Source organism: Hyperoodon ampullatus (genome assembly GCF_949752795.1).
Source record: "Hyperoodon ampullatus genome assembly, chromosome: 15".
Classification (NCBI taxonomy): domain Eukaryota; kingdom Metazoa; phylum Chordata; class Mammalia; order Artiodactyla; family Ziphiidae; genus Hyperoodon; species Hyperoodon ampullatus.
In genome coordinates this window covers 51,762,040-51,787,289 of record NC_136928.1, presented here as the reverse complement: position 1 = coordinate 51,787,289, position 25,250 = coordinate 51,762,040, and the positions used below count along the sequence as shown (strand labels likewise).

Genomic DNA, 25,250 nt, shown 5'->3' with positions numbered 1-25,250 from the left:
GTTACTGTCATTTTAATGAGATCTCAGAAGAGAGTGAAGGAGTAACAGGTATATTTAATCTTCATTTTAAATCAGAAATCCATAATAAACGTTTTAATACCAACTATCTACTATTCTATCCATCCAATTTAAACTCTCAGTACAATGTATTTATTATGAGGGGAATGTAAGCATATATAAGGATAACTTCTGTTTTCAATAAGCTGATAAACTGGTCAAGAAGATGTAGTAAGATAAAGGTCATTTCTTACATATGTTTAACACTTGTATGAATGTTGAGGTTCTGTTATATTTGATATGGTAAACTTATGGAGGGTTGAAAGGTAAAACCCACACCCATAGATAGGTCAGGTCTCCGATGAAGTACGAAGTCATCCCAGGCATCAATCACTAGGAAAGAGAAAGATGCCTAGTGAGAAAACAGGAACTGAAATGGAAGTGGGGCCTAGAAAGCCAAGAGTGGAGACTCTCAGTTAATTTCAATATTTGCTTCCAGGACCAGACTTTGAAGACTCCGAATGTCTAGGTAGGTGTTTTGAGTTGATAGGGATCAAACATAGTCACTGCCAATGTGGAAACAAGCTAAGACAAAGAAAAATTGCACACCTGCAGTGAATCACAAACTGAAGACACAACTAGGTTTTGAAATCAGAGTAATTAGGACTATATACCAATTCCCCTTTTTATTATTTCCTATTTTCATAGAGTCTTGTTAGAATGTTGTGACCTTGTTCCCTTATAATACTGTGGCAGTTATGTATCCACACGGGCCAGTGGTGAAGAGGAAATAGCAGCCCCCTTAGCAAAGGGAAGTCTGAGGGACTGCCACCTCCTATATAATATTTCTCTAATGCCCTGTTGGATGATTACCTTTCAGTGCCCACTTGGGAGGCTCTGAATTTTATTTTTTATAAAGAAAAGTATCCTTTTATTACAGAAGTTACGTACATAAATATTATGTACACACTTACTTGGCTATGAGGCCTCTTTAAGCCTTGGTTTCCTCATCTGTAAAGTGGGAATAATAAATGACTCATAGGGCAATTGTGAGGATTAAATAAAATAATCCTGGTAATGTATTTACCACAATGTTTCATATACATTAAGTGCTTAAAAAAGATTAGTGTTAGCAGCTCCCTCCTCCTCCTCCTATTATTATTATTACTATTGTTATTACAAGGCAAGTACCAAAAGAGAACATGGCAAGGAGGCAGAGACCACACTGAGTTGATGTGACAGAGAAAAGCTTCACTGAAGAAGCAAGATTTTGAGCTGGGATCTGAGTTTGAAAAGATGACCATTTTAGGGGACTTCCCTGGTAGTCCAGTGGTAAAGAATCTGCCTTCCAATGCAGAGGACGTGGGTTTGATCCCTGGTCGGGGAACTAAGATCCCACATGCCTTGGGGCAACTAAGCCCTCGCGCCTCAACTAGAGAGCCCGCATTCCACAAACTACAGAGCCCAAGCGCTCTGGAGCCCAAGCACTCTGGAGCCCAAGCGCCACAACTAGAGAGAGAAAACCCACACGCCACAACTAGAGAGAAGGCTGCGTGCCACAACGAAGACCGGAAGCAGCCAAAGAAATTAAAAGAAAATAAATAAATAAATATTTTAAAAAGAAAAGATGATCTGTTAGTCAGGGGACTGTGTCGTGGAATGAACAACTGAAGGGAAACTACAAGTTCTTTTGGATCAAAAAAGAAGTTTTTAACTTTAGATTAACGCAAAAATTTTCAAATACATATCACCAGGTGTAGATTTCAAGAACAGTCAATGAAATTTGATGAGAATATTTAAGGAAAAAAAATTAAACAAAAAGCCTATTTCCCCTAATTTGGAATTTCCCCAAATTGGGGGATTAAGAGATACAAACTACTATATATAAAATAGATAAACAACAAGGATATATTGTATAGCAATGGGAATTATAGCCATTATCTTGTAAGAAGTTATAATGGAGTGTAACCTGTAAAAATACTGGATCACAATGCTGTGCACCTGAAACTAATATAATATTGTAAATCAACTATACGTCCATTAAAAAATAATAATAATAAATCAGTAAACACACATACACAACCCACTTCTAACAAAGTAGTCTAAATATCCACCTATTACACAGAAAAATGCTCTGACCAGATCTATATTTTGCTTGTGATACCAATTATTGTCATTAGATGTACCAAAATATCTTTTTAAAAAATTAATTAATTTATTTATTTTTGGTTGCATTGGGTCTCTGTTGCTGTGCACAGGCTTTCTTTTTAGATGCAGCAAGCAGGGGCTACTCTTCATTGCAGGCTTCTCATTGCAGTGGCTTCTCTTGTTGCGGAGGACAGGCTCTAGGCATGCGGGCTTCAGTAGTTGTGGCCCGCGGGCCCTAGAGTGCAGGCTCAGTACCTGTGGTGCATGGGCTTAGCTGCTCCGCAGCTTGTGGGATCTTCCTGGACCAGGGCTCGAACCCGTGTCCACCGCATTGGTAGGCGTATTCTCAACCACTGTGCCACCAGGAAGCCCTCAAAATATCTTTAATTTCTTCACACACAAGATTTAAACTATTCCACATCACAGAAATCAAAGCAATTTTATACAACGAAAATCAAATCAGGCTTATTTAAACAATGCAGTAATGACAATTCCTATTAGCAAGGAAAGAGAAACTGGTCATTTAACAAATATTTAGCTATAGCCTGAAAGTCTGTGCATGTTTATACATTTGCACTTTAAATATTTTATGTTAATATATTACTTTCCTCCAACAAAAAGCTGTAATAAGTAATATTTTGCAATAATAATAAGAGAACTGAGTATTTTATTGTTTTTACTATTAACTCTCTAGCATTTAATTTTACTAAAGATGTTTTGGGCTAATTTTTCACCATACTCTAGAATACTATGCAGTGTTCTTTAAAAGCAGTATTCTTCCACTTCTTTTCCATAATTCCCAGTATTATTCCAATCAAACACTTTCTTTCTAACATGACTGCAATATATCTTCTAAAATTTCTTGGATATTTAAATATTTTGCTTGCTACAAATACAAGTCCAAAATATCAAAATCACACGCTTTAGTGATGACCCACAGTTTCTTACCTGCACTTCTCAAATTAGGGTCCAGTCCTGGCATCTCTTTATTAGCTTCAGGGCTGACACTGTAGACTGATGCTCCTGCTTCACTGACGATACTGAAAAGAAAGAAAAGGGGAATATCATTTTCCAAACTTTCTACCTGCCCAAAGAAAATAAATGAATGAGACTAGGTATTATAAGAAAAGAAAACTGCAGGGCAAAGCACTCTCATAATTTATGTTTCAATGATACCTATACTATTTAATTTTACATTAACATAAAGTGATTAAGCAATGCTTGTTTTCTACACATAGGAAATACACAGGCTTAAATCCATAATGAATTCATTCAGTCGTTTTCTGTTTAAGAGAGAGTTTATAAATGAACACAATGGATACTCCTCCATGATGCCAACATCAAAATTTTCAGAATACTTAGCTCCTCTTGTGTTTATAATCCATTATTGACTGACATTTATGACTCCCGTCTGAATTAATCATTCTAAAGCATCTTGGGAAGCACAGACATGTGTGTGGATATGTGCATATGTGGATATACACAAAAAACCATTGCCATGAACACTGCCACTATTATTACTTGGTTATAATTAACAACCACAATGTGAAAAGGAAGGGGATCAGACAGGATCCCACTTCTTTCCAGGAGGGTCTGAAATCATCCTTTTGGTGAACTTGAAACATACCACTTCAGGCAGGTGTTAAACCACTTCATTTCATCATTTCTTTACTCAAAGCATCACACATATCATCCTGCTCCTTTCTCTTTTGGCTCCATATACTCTACAATCCACAATGGCAGCACTCTCTTACAGATGACGGTTGTATAGTGGTTGACATTTGTACAGTTTACCAAACATTTTAAAATTAGAGGCTTTCTTTATGACATAATACGTAAAGAAACATCATCTACTTTAAGTATTTACAATACCTTTGGTTCTCTACCATGTGACCATCTAGATGTCACAATGCAAAAGCAGAAACATGTTAGTGCTTAATTTTTAATCCACCCTTAGAAACCTCTCCCATTCTCTGCTCTTCAGTAGTTACTTCAATTGTGAGACAAGTTGAGCAGATAACTTTTAACATATTGCTCCACTGTAACAACTCAACACTGATAAGTAAAATGTGAAACGGTTAGTTTGCTACTCCAAAGAGTTCTTTGAAGAACTCTTGATTGAACTTTGACAACAATTATAAACCACAGAGACTTGAGAAGATTATTTGGGGGCAACGAGATGATTTGTATCTTTTACAACCAAGATCTACTAACCGAAATTTCATAATAGGGAAAATGAACACTCTGCAACTGAAAAGCAAGGCTGCTCATCCTGTTCCTCATCAACAGCATCATCATGATACAATAAGAGGTGCATATTATATACAAAGCACAAAACCAACCCCTTTATGAAACTTAGGATAAATAAGAATAGTCAGCCATCAGCCATGGAAAATTTGTTTCAAACACAAATGAACACTCAGCCTAACAAATTTTTTTCTAAAAAACCAGAGTATCTAGGGAGGGTGGGAGGGAGGGAGACGCAAGAGGGAAGAGATATAGGAACATATGTATATGTATAACTGATTCACTTTGTTATAAAGCAGAAACTAACACACCATTGTAAAGCAATTATACTCCAATAAAGATGTAAAAAAAAAACCAAAAATAAAAACCCAGAGTACCTGTGCAGTGCAGAGAAAAGAATATTTAAAAAAATCTTACCACAAATTTATTTTCTGGCATTGCCAGAAGCCTCCAAAATTACCTCTATTTGAGCAAAGGAACTTAAATGGTAAATAAAAATTCCCATTAACTGTGGGCTTCAGCAGTTGGGTACCTGAGAATTTGCTGGGTGATTCACTGTCTCTTGGAAGTTATAATTCTCAAAAGACTGAGGGAAACTGTTGCAAAGAAAAACACTCAGATAATAAATATTCCTCCAAATACCATATTGCCACTTCTTTTAAACAGAGGAATACAAAACAGATGTGACACGCTGCACCCAAAGATTTTAGATTAACATTAATATTAAATCAATACAAAATGCAGTAAATTTCATATGCTTTAGTTACTAGACAGCATGGGTCCAATAAACTGTTCAGTACTACGCGCAGATCAGAATGCTTAAATAATCTAAATGAAGAGAAAAAGCTCAACACTGATTACTTCAATATAAAACATATAAGGATCTAAGAAGTATATGTGGCAAGAGTTAAATGAAAGAAATCAAGCTGGGAGTGGTGATGATTTTTTCCAGGAGAAGCTGCTAAGAACAAAAGTTATAACCTTCCCCCCCTTCCTTTTTTTCTTTCCTATTTAGAGTTCAAGGATAGACATTAAGTAGAAAGTATGCTAGATTTTACAAGGCACTTTCTGTTTATTAGGAAGTTTCCCAATAAACTATTAGAAAATTATTCCAATTATCTCTAGCATATTTTGAGGAAAGCAAAAGTAAACTTTGCACAAAATACAGATATCTAACATTTAATACATATTATACGTCACAAAACAAATTTCACTCAGGTGTAAACTAATTAGGCTCATAATCTTAGCAATTTGATTATTTTATTTACTTTGCCATAAAGCAGACAAGGCTGAGTAAAATTTATAATTTTGGAGGAATTTAACTGACACAGTTCTAACTGAACTCAAAGGTTTTGAGATTATTACAGTACTTGAAGCCCTTTCAAATTGTTTGTTTAGACAAATGCCTAAGTAGATACATATGGTATATCAAACTTTAAATACATGAAAGTACACTTCAGAAGCTACCACTGGACTTAACGTTTTACCAGATCTATGTGTTAATGTGCTAATTCTCTAGAATTAAATTGATAATTTTTAAAGCACTTTATCTAATTCAGCACTTTTCTAGAGTCTTTCTAGGCTTTTTAATTTGAAAATATATACATATAAACCACACACTCATAACCTAAAAAGCAAGTGAAATGCCCACAATAAGGTGCATTTACTTTTAAATTCATTTAAAAATTTTTAACAAAAACTCTGCAAGTTAAAAATGCCAATTTTTGTTATCTCAAGTAAAATTCAATGCTGTTACATAAATCTGATCATTTAACAATATAATGTACTTTATTTTTTAAACAAATATATGTTTAAACCACAGAATTTATATCTCCACAGTTTATAAGTCTCTTCTACCAAGATAAATTGTATGTTGATGAATCTTTTAAAACCACGTTTGCAAGTACTTTTCTTACAGTGCCTATTCATTCTGACAGTAAAAGAATGGCAATTTCTTTTGCCAAATTGAGATGGGAGAATTTTTTTCATGAGAGAGGAAAACTAGCTGTTTGTTTTTTTTAAGTTATTGGGCTAATAGTTTTCATATTCATTTACAGCGTTGCTTGAAGCCTCTGTATGAGTCTCCTCCCCTCTTCTTATTTCCCAAATATGAAAATAGCTTTTTTGTTTTTCTTATTTTAAAATAAATTGCATGCTTCCTATGTTAACAAGAAAATTCAATTCAAAATTAACCTACTTAAATGAAAACACAATTAATATTTAGTAAGCTATCAAAAATCAGCCAGGATATATTTGCTTAAACTAATAAAAATTGATGTTTCTCATTTTTTATAAAAGTATACTAGAATTGCTTAAGTGTTACCAATATCTAGAAGCTTCCTTTTCCTTCTGCCCACCAAAAAAAATAGGTACTAAAAAGTTCCGATACTAAATGCACAGCTCATTTCACTAAAGTTTTAAAAATAATTTATCTAAAAAGTTTTTCCAAATTTTCAGACTGAGAAACATTCATATGAAGAGAGGGTAGGTAAATGACCTAAGTTTCTCAACAAGTAACAGAAAATGCTATAAAAAGTTAATCAACAGAGATCTTAATTCTTTGTTTTGCATATGAGAACCTGTTTTGAAGTATGAAAGGATAGCTGTTTGTATTTTGGGGATAGGAGACAAGGCCAAAAACCAAACCACCATAAATAAAAGGGGCTCTAGGATTTAATGTTTAAAGGATACTTATTTATAAAAAAAAATCAAAGCAATTTTAAATTCCTTTATTTAGTGATGAATTGTCATTTCAGGGAGCCTCAAATGAGCAATACCTAGTCACTTTAAAAACTAACATGGGGATTCCCTGGCAGTCCAGTGGTTAGGACTCCATGCTTCCAGTGCAGGGGGCACAAGTTCGATCCCTGGTTGAGGAACTAAGATCCCGCAAGCCGTGTGCACAGCCCCCCAGAATTTTTTTTAATTAAAAATAAATAAAAACTAAGGTAATCTGGTGATGATAAGGAAGCAGGGAAACAAATAAAATCCTATACTATTAAAGATATTTAAACTGTAACACTCTTTTGGATGGTAATTTGAAAATACAGATCAAAAGTCACAAGAATATGCATTCTTTCTGAACTGGCTATTATATTTTTAAGAATTTATATGAAGGAAATTTTAATTCACACAAAAAATTAAACAGCGTTATTCATCACAGCATAGCTCCAACCAAAAGAAACTGAAACCAAAATGCCTATCATTAAAGAGTTCTTTAATGAAAACCTATACTGTCATTAAAAATTACTGTTGTAATGTATTAAGTGGAAAGGCTGGTTATAAAACTAAGACATGAGACCAACTTTGATACTTTTAAAATATAGGTATATACAAAAGAAAAAAAGGTTTATGTTAATATTAATAGTACTTAACTATGAGTTATTCCTTTAAAAGAATTCTTATTTCTTTAAATTTTTCTGCAATAACTATAATATTTATTTGTAAAAAGAAAAAGTTTAAAATTTAAGTTTCAAATGACTATTATTTACCTGGCCAGGAGATTCAATATTGCATAATAGCCAACATTTTTTTTTTTTACCAAACTTTCTTTTAAAGTTATCAAAGTTATTTTGAACTTAAATGTGGGTAAATATATCATTTGTTAGTAATAACTTCCAAACATGACTCCTAGGAGACCTCAAATAATATTTTATGATATTGTTTTATAACATGAAAGAAAGGTCAAGAATAACTCTCGATTTGTACATACAGGTCATATAAAAAGCAAATGCACAATGAAAACTTTTATAAGAAAGTACATATAAAATACATTTTTAAGTTGTACTTAGTCCTTGGCCTGTGAATCCAAACCCCAAGTTATTCTTCATGAACGCCACAGCACAATCAATTCACTACCCACAACAGAAAAGGTGTGAGGTGACACAGTTGTATACCAGGAAAGTAGTGTGTGTGAAAAAAAAAAACACTGAGGGCAAAATATGGTGAAAAAGAAAAAGAGCAGAAATACACCACCTCAAGATTTCAATGGCACCAAACTTACATGTAGGTATGTAACACTAGCACCATCTGGTGGAAGACCAGTTAGAAGCCATTCTCCAACTATCACAGGTTTTTAAAAAAAATTCTAAGCTATCTTTCAAAGAATGAGCATTTTCCAAAGAGAACAAGTCTAGCAATGGTACAGTAATTATTTACACAGGGGACCCATAACAAGCCTGTGAGAACTTAAAATGTCTACCAAACAGAGGGTGAGTATAACCTGGGATGGACATCTTATCACATCCACAGAGCAGTATTTCAACAATACAGAATTCCCTTGGCTACTTTTCCTTCAGTGTCTCATAGCATATCAGATGAACACTTTCTAGCCACAAAAGAAACCTAAAAAGGACAAACCCAAATTAGCAACTACCAAACAGAACTGTAATTTGGAATTTGGGGTTCCTCAAAGTAACAGCTACCGACTCTTCTGGGCCATAAACATAACAATAGTATTCATTCCACATGAGAATCTGTTTCTGGCTTATGTTCACAATGATGCTGAGCTGCTACAATGTACCACAATGTGTCAAAATATTACACTTAAATCCCTTCTACTGCTGTCAGTGGGCCACTCAATTTGACAAAATCACTGGTACCTTCAAATGCCATCAAGGGGAAAGCCAATCAACAAACTGAAGAACAAAGATGGAGCGCTTCTTTCTATTTGTAGGTTGAGTCCCTCTGCTGAGGTAGAAGCAGTTCCTGACAAAGAATGGAACCAGCAGAAATTGTCGGTCTCCATCACTCTCCAGGGTAAGCATTCCTTTTATTTTCTTTCTCCCTTCCCTTCACTGTCTTCTGTTTTCCTTTTAAAAACAAAAATCCCTCCTTTATTTTTTTTTCCCCCATCTATGTTTGAGTCCAACATGAAGTTGTTACAAGTATTGCACAATACCACTAAAGGGAGCTCAAGGAAAAAAGTCACAGGAGCAACCAACCACAAGGCCTGATGCCTAAGTGGTGTTAGACCAGGCACCAGGACAAGGGCCCCACTGAACCAAGACACGAAAAGCAGGCTTGAAGAGCAGAACACTGGGACTTCCCTGATGGCGCAGAGATTGAGAGTCCGCCAGCCAACGCAGAGGACACGGGTTCGAGCCCTGGTCCGGGAGGATCCCACATGCCCCAGAACAGCTGAGACCGTGTACCCCGGCTGCTGAGTCTGTTCTCTGGAGCCCGTGAGCCACAACTGCTGAAACCCGTGCACCTGGAGCCTGTGCTTCGCAATGGGAGAGGCCACCGCAATGTGAGGTGCACACACCGTGGGAAGGAGTGGCCCCTGCTCGCCGCAGCTGGAGAGGACCCACGTGCAGTGGTGAAGACCCAACGCAGCCAAAAAAATAAAATTAATTAAAAAAAAAAAAGAGCGGAACACTAACTGTGAAAGAGGCTGTTGTTTGCAGCAGTACTGTAAGCATTCCACGTTCACTACTACTGAGTTCCCAAAAACTAAGAGGGCAAGGAAGAAGTACTGATCTAATTTTTGTGCTTTCGTCAACATTTTGAAATGTCCTGATTTAAAGAACATGATGTCAACCTACCTGCCATCCCTACTGCCCCAAACATACCAAAAAGTATGCTTCTCCTGATTCTTGCAGTTAACTCCAAAACAGTCAAATTTTTAGGTACTCAGCTTGTATTTACTTATAGAATAACAGATTATCTGTGTTTGTTTATTCTTGTTCAAATGCAACTCTACATTTAGATATAAATCTAAGAGTATGAATTGCAGAGTTTTCTTACAAAGGAAGAAGTTTGTTTATTTTTTTCTTTTCTAAAGCTTAAGTACATCTACAGGAATTTATCCACTAATAAATAAGTGGAATTCAGACTGCTACGGCATAGACTTTTCAGAATGAAACTTATTGCAAGATATTTTATTCCTTTATTATCCATCCAATAACAGTAGTCAGAATCAGAATTACTAATTTAGAGGGTTATAATATTCTAATATTTTGCTAATAATAAGTGCTAAATAATAAAATGTGAATTATTAAAAGTTTTAAGAACGAACAAAAAAGAAAGGAGAGAAGCAAAGGGAAAAAGACAATGAGAAATAAAATAATTAAAGAGAGAGACAGAAGCCAAGATACACTTTGCCAGCAACTAACAGCCCAGTTCTTTTTACCTACAGTTGAATAGTTGAATAAAGTTTTGGAAATAACAATGGTTTGTGCTACATTTCCTAATATTCTTCCAAATGCTACTGCTAAAAATCTCAGTGGACTCCACTAATAAATCACGTACATTTTATCAGTTTTCACATCCTGTTACTCACTCCTCTTTTTCTCCCTTGTCTGATGTTTGTTTTTGCCTCCCACCCCCCACCCTGCCAACCTCTACTTTCCTCTGACGTGAACTTATACCTCTGCAGAAGTCATCACCGCCCACTTAAGGGACCCTATCTACAAACTTCACTTAACATATTCACCAACCAGCAGTCTCCAGTTTGAATCATCAGGCTCTTTTCTGGGGCAGCCTCAAACTTTAGAATTTCTTTTGGCCACCCAGATAATGCTAGGGGAAAAAAACCCAAACAAGCTCTGAAAGCACAGGCCAAATCTAAGATGACGACTCTAGATCAACCACTTTTTCTAATCGTGGTTTTCAAAAGTACACTGAACAGACGGAGGGAGAGAATGAGTTGTTCAGTTCAGCTGGCTGCTCCATTTACTTCTTTATCTATGGTCAGATCTTTACTTTCTTGGGATCACTGCACATTTCTGGCTCTGCTATATTACACTGTGTAAATATTTAGGAGAAATAATTCCTTTCAAGGATCTAAACTTCCACTGTCGTTATGGCAAATGAACCTGTTTATGCTATGTTCGTTAAGTAACAGCAAGCCTAAAAGAACACAGGAATTTACTAATATATGTGGTACACAAACATCACAATCATAAAGCTTCTCATAGGGGCATATCAAGAACATGAAAGGCCAGTTTATTTTTACTCCCACTGCCCTGTAATTTTCTTTAACTCTACTACAACAGTCCTTAATTCAAACCTTTCCTACAGTTACAGTAAAAGGGTAGACTGAATGTACATAAGCTGTACCAAAACTACTCACATCTCCATTTAACCTTCCTTGATTCTCAAGTGGTTATCAAACTTAATCCTACATCAGAATCTGCTGGAGGTTGTTAAAACACAGATTGCCAGTCTCTACCCCCAGAGCTTCTGCTTCACTGGTGCTGAGAATTTGCATTTCTCACCAGTTCACTGGTGATGCTGATGCTGCTGGGACCATATAGGTTTTAAAGTCTTATTAAGGTATAACTTACATTTCATAAAGTTCACCCATCTTAAGTATACAATTCAATGACTTTTAGCAAATGTTGTACAATCATCACCAAAATCCAATTTCAGAACATTTCCACCCCCAAAAGATCCTTTGCGCCCATTTGCAGTCCTCATTCCCATCTCCAACCCTAGGTATCCACTAATTTACTTTTTGTCTCTATACATTCACCTGCCTGGACATGTCATATAAATGGAATCATAAAACATGTGGCCTTTTCTGTCTGGCTTCTTCACTTAGCATAATGTTTTTGAGATTCATTCATGCCATAGTATCAGTACTTCTTTTTTTATTGCTGAATAGTATTCCACTGTTCTAGAAATACCACATTTTGTTTATCCATTCACCAGTTGATAGAATTTGGGGTTGGTCCAAGTTCTCTGGTATTATGAATAATGCTGCTATAAACATTCATTTACAAATATTTGTGTAGACTTATGTTTCTTTTCTCTTGGATAGATTCCCAGGAGTGGAAATGCTGGGTTGTAAACTCATGTCTAATTTTTTTTTTTTTTTTTTTTGGTGGTACGTGGGCCTCTCACTGTTGTGGCCCCTCCCGTTGTGGAGCACAGGCTCCGGACGCACAGGCTCAGCGGCCATGGCTCACGGGCCCAGCCGCTCCGCGGCATGTGGGATCCTCCCGGACCGGGGCACGAACCCGTATCCCCTGCATCGGCAGGCGGACGCTCAACCACTGCGCCACCAGGGAAGCCCCATGTCTAATTTTTTAAGAAACTGCCTAAGTACAACGAATAAGGGCTCCAGCTTGTTCATTTCCTTGACAATACTTGCTGTTGCCTTCTTGACAACTATTCTAGTGGTTATGAAGTGGTATCTACTTCTGGCTTATTTTACATTTTTAAATCATTGATGATGTGAACATTTACTCAATGTCTTTGTTGGCCTTTCCTAATCTTCTTTAGTAGAATATCTGTTCAAATCTTTGCCCATTTTTATTTGGCTTGTCTCCTTATTATTGACTTATAAGTGTTTTTATGTATTCTAAATACAAGTCCTGCATCAGATACATGATTTGCAAGTATTTTCTCCAAATTTTTGGTTTGTCCTTTCATTTTCCTAATGGTCTTTTGAAACATAAAAGTTTTAAATACTGATGAAGTCTAGGACTACACTTTGAGAGCCAGTGTTCTAAAGCCTCGGGTGGGGCATGCGGCGGCGCACGTGTGAGGAGCCGCTGAGCAATGGGATAAGGTAGAGGGGCGGCGCCGCCGCCAGGCCCACTCTCCGTCCACTCCACACGTCGCGCCGCCCACCCGCCCGCTGCCCAGCGTCCGCCGCCTCCTCCGCCATGGCAGTGGAGGGGGGAGACCATCTCCCCCAGAGATGGGAGCACCTTCCCCAGGCACGGCCAGGCCTGCGTGGTGCACTACACCAGGATGCTTGAAGATGGAAAGAAATTCGATTCCTCTAGGGACAGAAACAAGCCCTTTAAGTTTGTGCCGGGCAAGAAGGAGGTGATCTGAGGCTGGGAAGAAAGGGTTGCCCAGATGAGCATGAGTCAGAGCGCCAAACTGACTGTCTCCCCAGACTATGCCTACAGTGCCGCTGGGCACCCAGGCGTCATCCCACCAAATGCCACTCTCCTCTTTGACGTGGAGCTTCTAAAACTGGAATGACAGGAACGGCCTCCTCCCTGAGCTCCCCGTTCTTGGATGTGCCATGGAAGGATCTGGCGCCTCCAGATGCGCACAGCGAGTCCATATGGAGCTTTTCCTGAAATTCCACTACTCTTTGTATAAGCATCTTCCTTGGCTGAATGTGTTCTGTCACCAGCTTTGCTCTTCCCCTTTCTCCTGGTATGTATGTTGAGCTGAACTACATTACATAAACCTCGAGTTACTCATTTTAGTTTGTTTTCGTTTTGGGGTGAAGACTGAGTTTCAGTCCTTTGGATCTAGGCTTCCAGTTAAGTACTAGTCAAGTGTTAACAGCACAAGTAATGGGTTGACTTCAGAATAGGAACTGGTGTGTGGGGGTGCAAGAATCTTTATTTTATTTTATTTTGGATGAAAGTTTTATCTATTATATATATCTATTAAACATTCTTGCTGCTGCGCTGCACAGCCATAGCTGATTTGAGGTGCTCTTGAGAGCCGAATTATTCTCCAAGTTGAGAGACGTCCTCGGGTTGAATGAAAAGCCTGACCCCAAACTAAAGTGGCCTCCACTACCCCACCCCACCCTCCCCTTAACCCTCTGCCTTCTGAAAGCAGATCATTTTCACTGAGATGTTGGACACTACAGGGTCTGTCCCTGGGCTAGCAGGGACCTCTGAAGCCTTCTTCATGGCCTGGCTTTTTTTTTTCTTTCCATCCTGTGGTTTTTCTAATGGATATTCAGGACTTTTGTAATCTCATAGCTATCCAAAGCTCCACTTCCTAAATTTTAAGAACTTTTATCAGAAGTTAAATTGAAGGTGCTGTTTGTAGACACTTAACACCCATGAAAGCCCAGCCATCATGACAAATCCCTGAGGGTTGTCTGAAGAAAATGATGCTGGTAATCACAGCTTCAGCATCTCCTGTTTTTTGATGCTCAGCTCCCCCTGCTGATCTCAGAGTTTCCTGGCTTCTCCCTCTCACCCCCCTGCTGTCCTGTGTAGTGATGTGGTGAGAGAAACTGCTGCCTGCTCCCCTACCTCCACACTACATATGAGTTTCAAGTTTTATTATTGCAATAAAAGTGCTTTATGCTGGCTTTTCTCAACAACAACAAAAAATGCCTCAAAAATTCAAAAGAAATAGTAAACCCTTGAAAAATGTGAAAGCTTAGTGGTTTCCATCTGCATAAGCAATATGTAAATGTCACACATAGTATCTGCTTTTCTGTTTTGTTTTAGCAAAGCCTATCAGAACTACCATCCTAAACATATTTACTCTTTTTATGAGAGAGGGAAAAGAGAACTTGCAACTAACTGGCTTTAATACATTATGGAATGAATAAATTCAGCTGCAGGTGGGCCTACCTGGGAACACTGGATGGCATGCTGGCATTAAAGAACATGGACCTCTGAGGGCTTCCCTGGTGGCTCAGTGGTTGAGAATCCGCCTGCCAATGCAGGGGACACGGGTTCGAGCCCTGGTCCGGGAAGATCCCACATGCTGCGGAGCAGCTAAGCCCATGTGCCACGACTACTGAGCCTGCGCTCTAGAGCCTGTGAGCCACAACTACTGTGCCCACGTGCCACAACTACTGAGTCTGCGCTCTAGAGCCTGCGAGCCACAGCTACTGAAGACTGTGCACCTAGAGTCTGTTCTCTGCAACAAGAGAAGCCGCGTGGGGCATGGCAAGGAAGAGTAGTCCCCTCTCACCGCAACTAGAGAAAGCACCGCGTGCAGCAGCAATGAAGACCCAATGCAGCCAAAAATAAAATAAGATAAATAAATTAAAAAAAAAAAAAGAACATGGACCTCTGTGTCAGCGTTTTCAGAAGCATTGGTCAGTCCATGGCTTTTGACACCGTTCTTAAGAATATAAGAAATATGTCCACCTTACAAACTAATGGGAATAAAGATAAATGGTGCACCATAGAAGATATTATAGAAAAAGAGCATATTACCTGAAAGATACATTTGATTTATTTTGATATTTTTATTAGTCTTCACGTCAGGGCATTTTAAAACAATTCATATACCAGTACAGCCCTTTCTTTGTTGAAAATTTACTGTACCTTAAGTGAAGAGGAGCCAAAGATGGCAGCTAAAATTCAAATATTGTCTAGGACCATAACTTGCAAATGTATAAAACATACTTCAGGAAAACATAGGATATGTTTGATTCAGGTATAAGCAATATTAAGATGATTCACTTCCAGGGTGAAACCCAAATTACTACACGTTTACCTCTTGATGATTATCCATGTCCACAAATCATAACAAAACAAATCATAAGAAAAAGAAGCTTATGTGAACACTATTTCTATAACCATGACCTAAGACACAGATTTTGTGATTTTATGGAAAAACTATAATGATAAGAAGGATCCAGTTAAAAGATAAAGAAAACCCATTTAAATTTGCAACAACAATCCTTCTTTATGTAATTCAAGTCAACCTAGGACCCAAATCAAGAAGTTTTGTACACTGAAGAATTCCCATGCTTCTGCTATGAAATGTTTTCAAATATTTATGTTCTAATTCATGGACCCTGCTCATAACATACAAGCCGTTAGTCCTCATTGCCTTTCAGTTGCTGGAGATGGATTTTATTATTCTACTAGTCTTCATAAATTACAATACAAGGAAGAAGGCTGTTGGCCAAAACTCATTCTCCTTTTTTCACTGAGCCACTCAAAGCCACTTAAGAAGTTGTCCAAAGAGATGTCAGAGAATACAGTTTCCCAAGTGATCCACAGTCTCTCAACATGGTCTGGCTCCTAATAAAACTTACAGGGCATCTCATCCAACCTTTTTACATTTTTTGCAATTCAAAAGAACTAAAGTTATTGGAACATCTTTCCCAAATTACACAAAAGTAAGCTATCATCATCTCTGTGATGTTCCTGGCCCTGAGATCCAAGATAAAGATCAAGATGTAAGAAATAAAGGAAAGAGTTTACTCAAGAGCATACAGCCAATTATAATTTATCCATAAGATTGAAAGGTAAGAATAAGCAAAATAATGTTAATAGTTTTTTAAGCCTTCATTTTATAACAGTGTTCAAGTCCCTTCTTCAGCCAGTTAGATACCAGTTACTAGGAGGAACAAACTCAGCAGGTTACACTACGTTTCCTGTCCTTATTTAGCAATCAGTCCTCTGGTCTTAGAACACTAAGGCTCAATGAAAAAAAAAAGGAAGCAGCAGCAGCAAGGACCTCAAGCAGGAGGTCTTACTCCTGGTCGTTTAAAATTTGACAGTCATCAGTGTGTGTGTATCTGTATGACAATATGATCATAACAGAAGACCATCCTCCAAAATCTGCAATTCCCTAGTGAGGTTCTTGATAACAATAAGGTGCAAGGAGAACTGCCCTCCCTGCCCCCAGCTCTTACCATTTATTCCATAAAATCCAAAAAAATAATCACTAAAACCTTTGCTTATACTAACAGCAAATTAGTATCATGCCAAATAGGTACAAAGGTGAATGAGAACACATAAACAAACACCTTTGACTCTTCGGTACAAAATCAGTGTGCCTCTCTCCAAACTAACGGAACTATACCACTTCAGCAATTCATCCATTTATGAACAAATGCCCTCAGCCTATTCCTGAGAAAGGGAAGAATGATCAGTTATATCTGTCTTCACCTTGTCTGAAAATCTTGACATTTTTCAGCAAGTAAAGGTTCCAAATGGCAGGTGTCAGAATGCCTTAGCCTCAGAAGTGGTGCTGGAAGGCAGGAAAAGCAGCAGCAGTATGTGGTCATGTCAGAGCCACATAGAAGCTGCCTAGAGAGCACATTCTGAAAAGAGCAAACCTCAGACTTGGTTAAATCAATCTACTGCCAGATGCCACTCTCAGAAAAAGCTGCAGTGAGAAACATTCTCAAAGCTGCCCAGAGAAACATTCAACTCAGAGCTCTCACAAAAGGGAAAACAGCTGAGTGCAATGGCACCTGTCCATATCCTGTCTGATAATTTGGTCAAACTGGCTCAATGAAGAGATGAAAAATTGCCACAGAATTCTTTGCTTAGTCTACAAGTGAGTATTATTTCCTCAAGGTCATTTTCAGTTAATCTGAAGTAAATAATATGAATCTCCTGCACTTCCATAATATCTATAGCTTTCTAAAAGTGCTTTAAGATCTACTAACTCCTATAAGGAAGTCAGGATCATAAGTGCCCTGTTCATTTTACCTGTGGGGTTAGAAAGAACCAAAGAGGTAAATAAAATTAAATCAAGATCATCTGAAACTAAGACTCAAAAAGGAAAAACTGGTCTCTGTACTGTTAGGCCAGGCTTCTTTCTACTTAGATGCCTACCCTCTGCCCACTTCTCGCCTCCCAATCATCTTTTCACAGGTTTTCCCAATAATTAGAAAGCTTTGGAGCTTTTTGAAAGTTGTTTGTGAAGGTCAATCAATAAGCATTTTTGTTCCCAGAGGTTAACATAATTGGCATGATGGTCTACTTTATTTCTCCTCAGATCTGAGTCTATGAAAAAGTAATGATTTCTGAGGAAAACTCAAAGCAGGAGATGCCGAAGAAGCATAAGAACAAGTTGTGTTTCAGGGAGGAGCGTTCACTGTCAAGTCATCTGGTTAGATACATCAGAAACTAAACAAACTAGGATTCATTCAGATGAACAGCACATAGTTAATGATATAATCATCCATGGAAAAGAACATTCAATATCACTTAGGTTTTTATACTCTATTGGAATATACAAAGGGATCCCTGGGCCAAGGATTGATACCTCAAAACACCTGATTTCCTCTCATACCTCAAAAGACAAAGCACAAACAAGAGCCAGGACTTCCTTGAAGTTAACAGTATTTTAAAATAAAATAGTGTCAAAATGAGGACATTTGGAAGCATCCAGAACAAGCATGATCGTCCAATTATTGCACAAAGAAATCGGATTCTTCCTTAACATTTTACTCCCTGTGGCTACACCACTGAAATGTATTAATTTGCCACACAATTGTGCATATTTTCAAACTAAAACAATTCACTGGAGTCTGCATTGCCTTGTCTTGCCTTCTAAGCACCTAGAAGGTACTGTTCTTCAACTCTGTGCAGTTGGCTCAAGTAATTTCTCATCTTTGTATTTTCAGGTCATATTCTAAGGCCAGTTAACATATACGGCACAGAAAGGATCAAAGTAAATACTAAACACAGACCCACATTCAGATAAGGACAAAGAGTATTCTCACATACATATTCTACAGTTTGAAAATCAAATGTATTAAATAAAATTATTAAATAAACAGAAATTTCCTAAATTAATTTCTTATTCACCATTTAGTCTGCAAGTTTCTATTTCTATAAAACAAGTCATTTTGATATGATCATTTTCCATGTCTGCTGTCTTCTTCCTACACACTTTGCTAACTTAATTGATTCCAGACTTCCCAGCATCTCATGCTTTTCTGTTTTACTCACTGAAATAGAGGGATTTGTTTTTTTCATTAACATGGATAAAAACCAATTTGTGTTCATGTTTGGAGTAAAGATGAGTGTTGGTAAAAACAAAGTGTGATGCTGTTGTCAAGGAATGTTTATTGCTCAAAATCATGCAAATGATAAACAGACACATGAAATGGACAAGCTCTGTGCTGGCATCAGATTTAGTATACATTTCAACTGAGATAAAAGCAGAACTAAGACAAGCCAGAAACAGATAGCTCATAATTTTCAATGTCACTGTAAAGAGTCATACTAAGTCATCACTTTTTTTCATTCTACAAAAAAGCAAGAGTACAAGCTAGGGCACTTAAATGTTAGTTGGTTAATGACATTCACCGCAACCTCTTTAATTAAGCTTATGCTTATTAAAAGTCACTGAACAGGGCTTCCCTGGTGGCGCAGTGGTTGGGAGTCCGCCTGCCGATGCAGGGGACGCGGGTTCGTGCCCCGGTCCGGGAGGATCCCACGTGCCGCGGAGCGGCTGGGCCCGTGAGCCATGGCCGCTGGGCCTGCGCGTCCGGAGCCTGTGCTCAGCAACGGGAGAGACCGCAGCGGCGCGAGGCCCGCGTACCGCAAAAAAAAAAAAAAAAAAAAAAAAAAAAAAAAAAGTCACTGAACATTCTCTAAGACTTAAAATCTTCTAATATCTCTTTTGGTATCCCTGGCAATTTTAAATCTTAATTGTTGGGCCTTATTTTGGACAAATGTATTTTATCTCAACAATGCTAAGATGAAATCATAAGCGGGGGGAAAAAGATCCCAAAACTAACAAATGAAAAAACATCATCTCCTGGTCTAATCTTACCTAAAAGTAATGACATCTCCCCTATCCCTTCATAAAGTTTCCTGCCCCAAATTCTTAAAACCTGGCCAGTAGATATTTATACAATTTTTAAAACACAATATACTAAAGAAAGTTAGAAGGTTGTTCGGATACTTAGTCATGCTGTAGCTTGAAGGTATAAACTCTTGAAAATTAAAAACAAATATAAAGATAACACAAATAAGAAGAAAGCTAAAGCTGTGTTCTTGAGATTCCCAAAGGTAAGAAAGGAAAAGAAAGTTATAGCAGTCACTTAATATGTACTTAACACCATGTATAAAGAAAATCTGCGATATAATCTGATCCTGAAGAATTTAAACTACAGACTTCCTGATTCCCCAGTGCTAGCAATCACATCCAACAGTAACTGTGCACAATGGCTGAAAGAACTTTTTAAATTATTTCATTTCCCCTAAGTTTGTTTTAAGTATGAAGTCTCCATTCCAAAGTAAATTTTAAATGATTTGATGTTGTTCTGAAAATACATTTTATATCAAGGGCTCCAGTGAATTTTTCCTGTTAATTTCTAGTGTAGTAACTCAAACTTAGGACAATTATAAGTAAAGTTACAATCTCTAAAGTAATATTAATGTTTCACATCACACACCTGGTGTCATATTCCAACATCATTTTCATCTGAAAGTTAAAAAAAACAAAAACAAAAAGATGTTAGAATACAAACTCCAGTGTACATGTGTTAATGTTACATTGACTTTTTATTCCTAGAGGAAAACTGAATAGTGGTGTTTCTTCTTTATGAGAAATTATAAACAGTGAATTGCTAGATGTCATAAGTGATTTTACTAAAAATGGATACAAAAGTGATTTAAATCATAAGTCTTCATGAAACAAAACAAATTATTTATAGTCATAGGCGTTCTTAACAATGCTATGAAAGATGTTTTCCTTCTTTTTCCCTTATTTAAATGGGAGGGAAAAAAAAGAAGAGAGAAAGGGAGGGAGGGAAGGCAAGGGAAGGAAAGGGAAACAGATAAATGTTTTCAGGAAAGAGAGAGTGAGCAAGTGCACACATACACATATATGACTGGCAAATCTATTAAAACTTTTTTTTTCACTAAATTATGTAGGATACAAAGTAATAATGACTTGTAAAGAAGTAACAGAACATAACCAATCAACCCTAAGCAGTCTACTTCTCCAAATCATCTACCCACCCCAATCTCAGGGGGATACATTGGTAGTGAAATAAATGCATTTTCCTCACCTGGAAAAAATCACTACCATCATGAGCAAGTTTGAGAGTATCCATTTCCAACCTTATCTACTGGTTAAAAAACAAAACCTCACATATTAGAAACACACACACAAAGAAGAAACTAAAAAGCACTCTTTTCTGTTCTTTCACCTATTTCCCAGGCATAGAAACCAGGCTTCTGTCAGCAGATATTTTTCAAACACATGCTTTGGTTTCAATTTGGCCCTTAAATATTCTCCAAAATACTTGGAGAAACGCAGGTTTCTAAGATAATTTTTCAGAAATAAATTAGCATGCATGCTTATGTATTGTGTATGCACTCTATATTTTCTTCAACCTTTAACTTCTCTATTTAAAAATGTAAATTTTCCATTATATAGAAAGAGATACACACCAAACAACTTGTACTGAAATTAATCTCTTCCACCATTTTCAAATGCCATGGGGAAAATTTTTAAAGCAAATCATACTTCTGAGTTAGAAAGAGGTAGATTATAACATAATTAAAGAGGCCAAAAAATTTACACATTTTATACCTAAATTTATTGTCCTTATGGAACACTGTTTTTGTCACAAAGATTAGTATTTACTGCATTAGCCCCACATCCTAACATCTACAGAAAAAATTCTTTCAACCGTGTAGGAGTATTTTAGGTGAAGCTCCTATGAAAACACCTGCCAAGGAGCTTGAGCTATCATATTAAATGGATCACAGGGTTTACAAAGTGCTGCAGACGTTCAAAGGCATTCCCTGCACTGAGTATCACAATCATAGCAAGAGAAGACTTTAGGCACATGCCTAAGTTGTTTCCCTGAATTGTTTCTTGTCAAATTAAAATGTCAAAAATTAGTCTATCAAATGCCGTCCCTGAGGAATCTAGCTCAACCCAAAGAGCAGCTACCAATTAGTAAAGTCGGGTGTTTTAATGGGGAAAATTTTTCTTTTTCTATTGATATCTGAAATTAGCAGGGCCCCCAAAGAAAAGTTTCATCTCAGCAGTTAGTTTAAGTGCTACTGATAGCTATAATCACATGCAGGCTGCAATTCCTTTTGAAAGGCTTTTCAAATGAACAAATACAAAGAAAAAAAGAGAGACACGAGTGTTTTCACAGTGAATGACTGCCTAGGATTACAGAGGTAATAAAAAACCAAGGTTAGAGATCCAGATATACATGAGTATTGTGAACTAACAAAACAAAGTCAAATGAAATCCTTGCTCACTTTTTTGACAAGGTCAGTGCACCCATCCCTTAGCACAATATATGACTGAATTTCGGGTTGTAGAAGGTGCTTCAGAAAAATAAAATCCACCACAAATCATTTAATATTCTCTATTAAAATCCTCCAAGAAAAACATTATCTGTTCACTTGGTTTTTTACCAAAAGCTGCCTATCTCTCAGAGGCTGCCTTGTGTAAGTGTTCATTTGTTAGCAGCATAAGTGTGCAGAGGTAATAGATGTTCTTTGGCAGCCAAATCATACTGTATTTTTTTTTACCTGATAGTCCAGATGAATTTATATAGTGCAACATTTGTAATCTACCCACAGAAATGTGAGCCATGTTCATGTACTAGAAAGAGCTATTGGTTGTCCATGAACTTCCCCCCAAAGGTTCTAAAACTTGATTTCAAAGGACAGAAATACAAGCAACAAGACAAACTCACAGAATAAGACTGTTTACATGAGACATGTACTTAAGTTGCCTAGGCTTACAGTTTGGCAAAAATCATTATATGACCTGTGGCTACTGAAGTAATCAAAAGGTTCAACTGTAACTGTGGCAAGGGACATTAAAAGCAAAAATTCAACGATATGTATATATTCCCACATATACAGTCCTTTTGCACTTTTCAGAAAAAGCCTCTTTGATTTGAATTATCAAACATTTCCCAATATTGTTGCCTTTTGAAGTCTCCATTCCGAAACACTAAGTTTCTTGCTTTGTGGCCGCCTGGAGGGGTGGGATGGGGAGGGTGGGAGGGAGGGAGACGCAGGAGGGAGGGGATGTGGGAACAGATGTATATGTATGACTGATTCACTTTGTTGTAAAGCAGAGACTAATTAAAAAAAAAAAAGAATCTCACTACAAGAATGCTCATTATATCAATAGAAATGTTTGGATTTGTAGAAAATGTTGGTATTTGTAGAAAACCACAAATTCCTTAGACAGACGTACAAAAAGTATTTTGATATCTGTGTGGTGTGATTGTAACTAATTTAAATTGATTATTAAAAAAAAAGAATTATTTTCAATAGCCACCTTCAATTTCAAATGTTTGACATGATCACAGACTTCCAATGCTAATCCCCTTTCAAGGTGAAATACCCATGCTAGGGCCCTTTAAGACACACAGCATGGCTATTTTCTTGGCTTTGCCCTATCCTGCAAAGCTGCTGAAATACATTTGAATCCTTTCTCTCCTCCCCCATCACTACCAACCGTCTCTTAAGCAAAGTAATACGCAGACCCACATGCTTTTGTCAAGACCTAAGTCTTGAACAAAGCAGTTTTCATGGTTAAAACATTTTCCTAAGTATGCCTCTAAACCTGAAAGCTATTTAAAGAAAGGAAAAGAAACTTTTCATGTAACTGACTCTTATTTACCCAAGTTCGCTGCCTATAAACTATACTTCCTTAGTTTACACACATTTGCATGACCTGAGTATATTTAATTTCCAGATCCTTATTGCCAACCACAATTCTGGACTTAGAAACTTTCAGTCTTGTCTATTCAGGAAGAATGCCCATCCCTTAACCCAATGTAAAGAAAACCTGAATCTATAAAGAATAATGTTATCAACAAACTAAATTATACTTATCCGTTGAGGAGAGATTTTTAAATTTCAAAGAATAATATAATTTTCTGGCACACCAAATTCAGGCATTTATACCAAGAGCACATATCTAAGTCTTTACTATTTCCAAATGACAACCAACTGGGGCTTTGAACAAAAAAAACCATGATTCTGCTTCATGTGTAGGTGGACTTACTAAAATCTTTTCTTAACCTGAATTTTCATAAGTCAAATTCCATTTTAACTGCATTTTAAATGCAACAAGAGAGCTCATGAGCTAAAGGAACTACAAAGCGAACTTTTTACAGTACAAAGAACACCAGTAAAGCAACTGATCATCCTTTCAATTACGAGCTTTTGACTTGTGATTTTGTGTTTAGAATTCACATAGTGAATAATACTTTTCTTTAAGCCTGTACCACACCTATGTTAATCATGGAAACATGGACCTCTATGTTCTACTGTTAGAGGAAAGATAGGTCAATTCCCTTAACGTACATCTAGTTTATGTTCCCAAGGGAACTGGGAAGAGTTAAAAGTGTCATTCTGAGAAGGACCAAGCAAGAATACAATAACCACTCACAAATTACCCTTGGAGTACACTCCTCAGCTGACAGGAAGCAAAATCAGAAAGTAAAGGGAATCAGGATATGTCACCCCAAAATATGCCACTTTGACAGAATAATTATTTTAAGGGGAAGGAATCTGAGAAATGGCAAGTATAGGAAGGACTCGCTTCCCTTTGTACCCTGAAGCAGGTCGTAAGACTCTCATGTGAGAGGTGTCCTCCTTATACTTGGAGGAAAGGAGCACCCTTATCTCCAAAGATGGGGGGATACTGAGAGGAATGCGAAAGCACAGCCTTGCTGTTTCCCCCCGTTTACTACCCTTAGCTCATATCCTTTATGTCTCCTATCATGATTTCCCACAACTTTCTATTCTTCATCAAACCTAGAATAAAAACACTCAGGCTTAATCATTTCTTTAGATCTTCACTTCCTTATAAAGGCTCCTGTGCCATGTAAAACATAATTAAATAAATCTGTATGCTTTTCTCTGCTAATTTGTCTTTGTTAGTTTAATTTTCAGGTCCAGCCAGGGACCTCAAGAGAGTCAAGGAAGAGTTTTCCTCCCCTACAAACCCAAGAAATCAAGCTCCACCTTCAAACTCTTTCCTTCCTGTTCATGCCACTATTATTCTATAACATTTAACCCATTGCTCCAGCAAGGTCACCCCCACAGGACAGCATACTAGAAGTGGTGGAGAGATCTTCTCTTTCTTACTCCACTTTCTTCATCATATAAAACTACGTTAGGCCAAGGGGAATCCCTAAGTGATTATTTCCTGTCACCTGCTGAGATTTCAGGCTCATCTGGGTGCCGATGAGAACATATGACTAGTCTGCAGTCTAGTTATATAACAAGGGCGGCTTAACCCCGGAGAGTTCTACTCCTCCAGAATGCTCCCTTTAAAAAAAACCTTACCAGTTAATAATGTAGTTAATTAGTTTCAACTTAGCATTGAGACAAATCTAGTTCATGCTGAATTTGAAAACATTTAAAAGTTGAAGAAGGTGGAAAATTCAAAAGAGGTGTTGCGTTTCACTACCTTTACAAAAACTATCT

General features: G+C 37.3%; 1 protein-coding gene and 1 pseudogene across 2 annotated transcripts in view; one reads left to right on the top strand and one right to left on the bottom strand.

Moving 5' to 3' along the window:
• SRBD1 (S1 RNA binding domain 1) overlaps nucleotides 1–25,250 on the bottom strand; it is a gene marked incomplete at both ends in the record, with an annotated part of 218,106 nt that overhangs the window by 106,210 nt on the left and 86,646 nt on the right. The window contains one exon of the mRNA XM_079721189.1: nucleotides 3,094–3,185. Within this exon, the coding sequence (XP_079577315.1) occupies nucleotides 3,094–3,185 (92 nt within the window). The remainder of the gene's footprint in view (nucleotides 1–3,093; nucleotides 3,186–25,250) is intronic.
• Nucleotides 13,096–13,335, top strand: LOC307064348 (peptidyl-prolyl cis-trans isomerase FKBP1A-like; annotated as a pseudogene). The gene has a single exon. The product of its transcript is annotated as a peptidyl-prolyl cis-trans isomerase FKBP1A-like (transcript).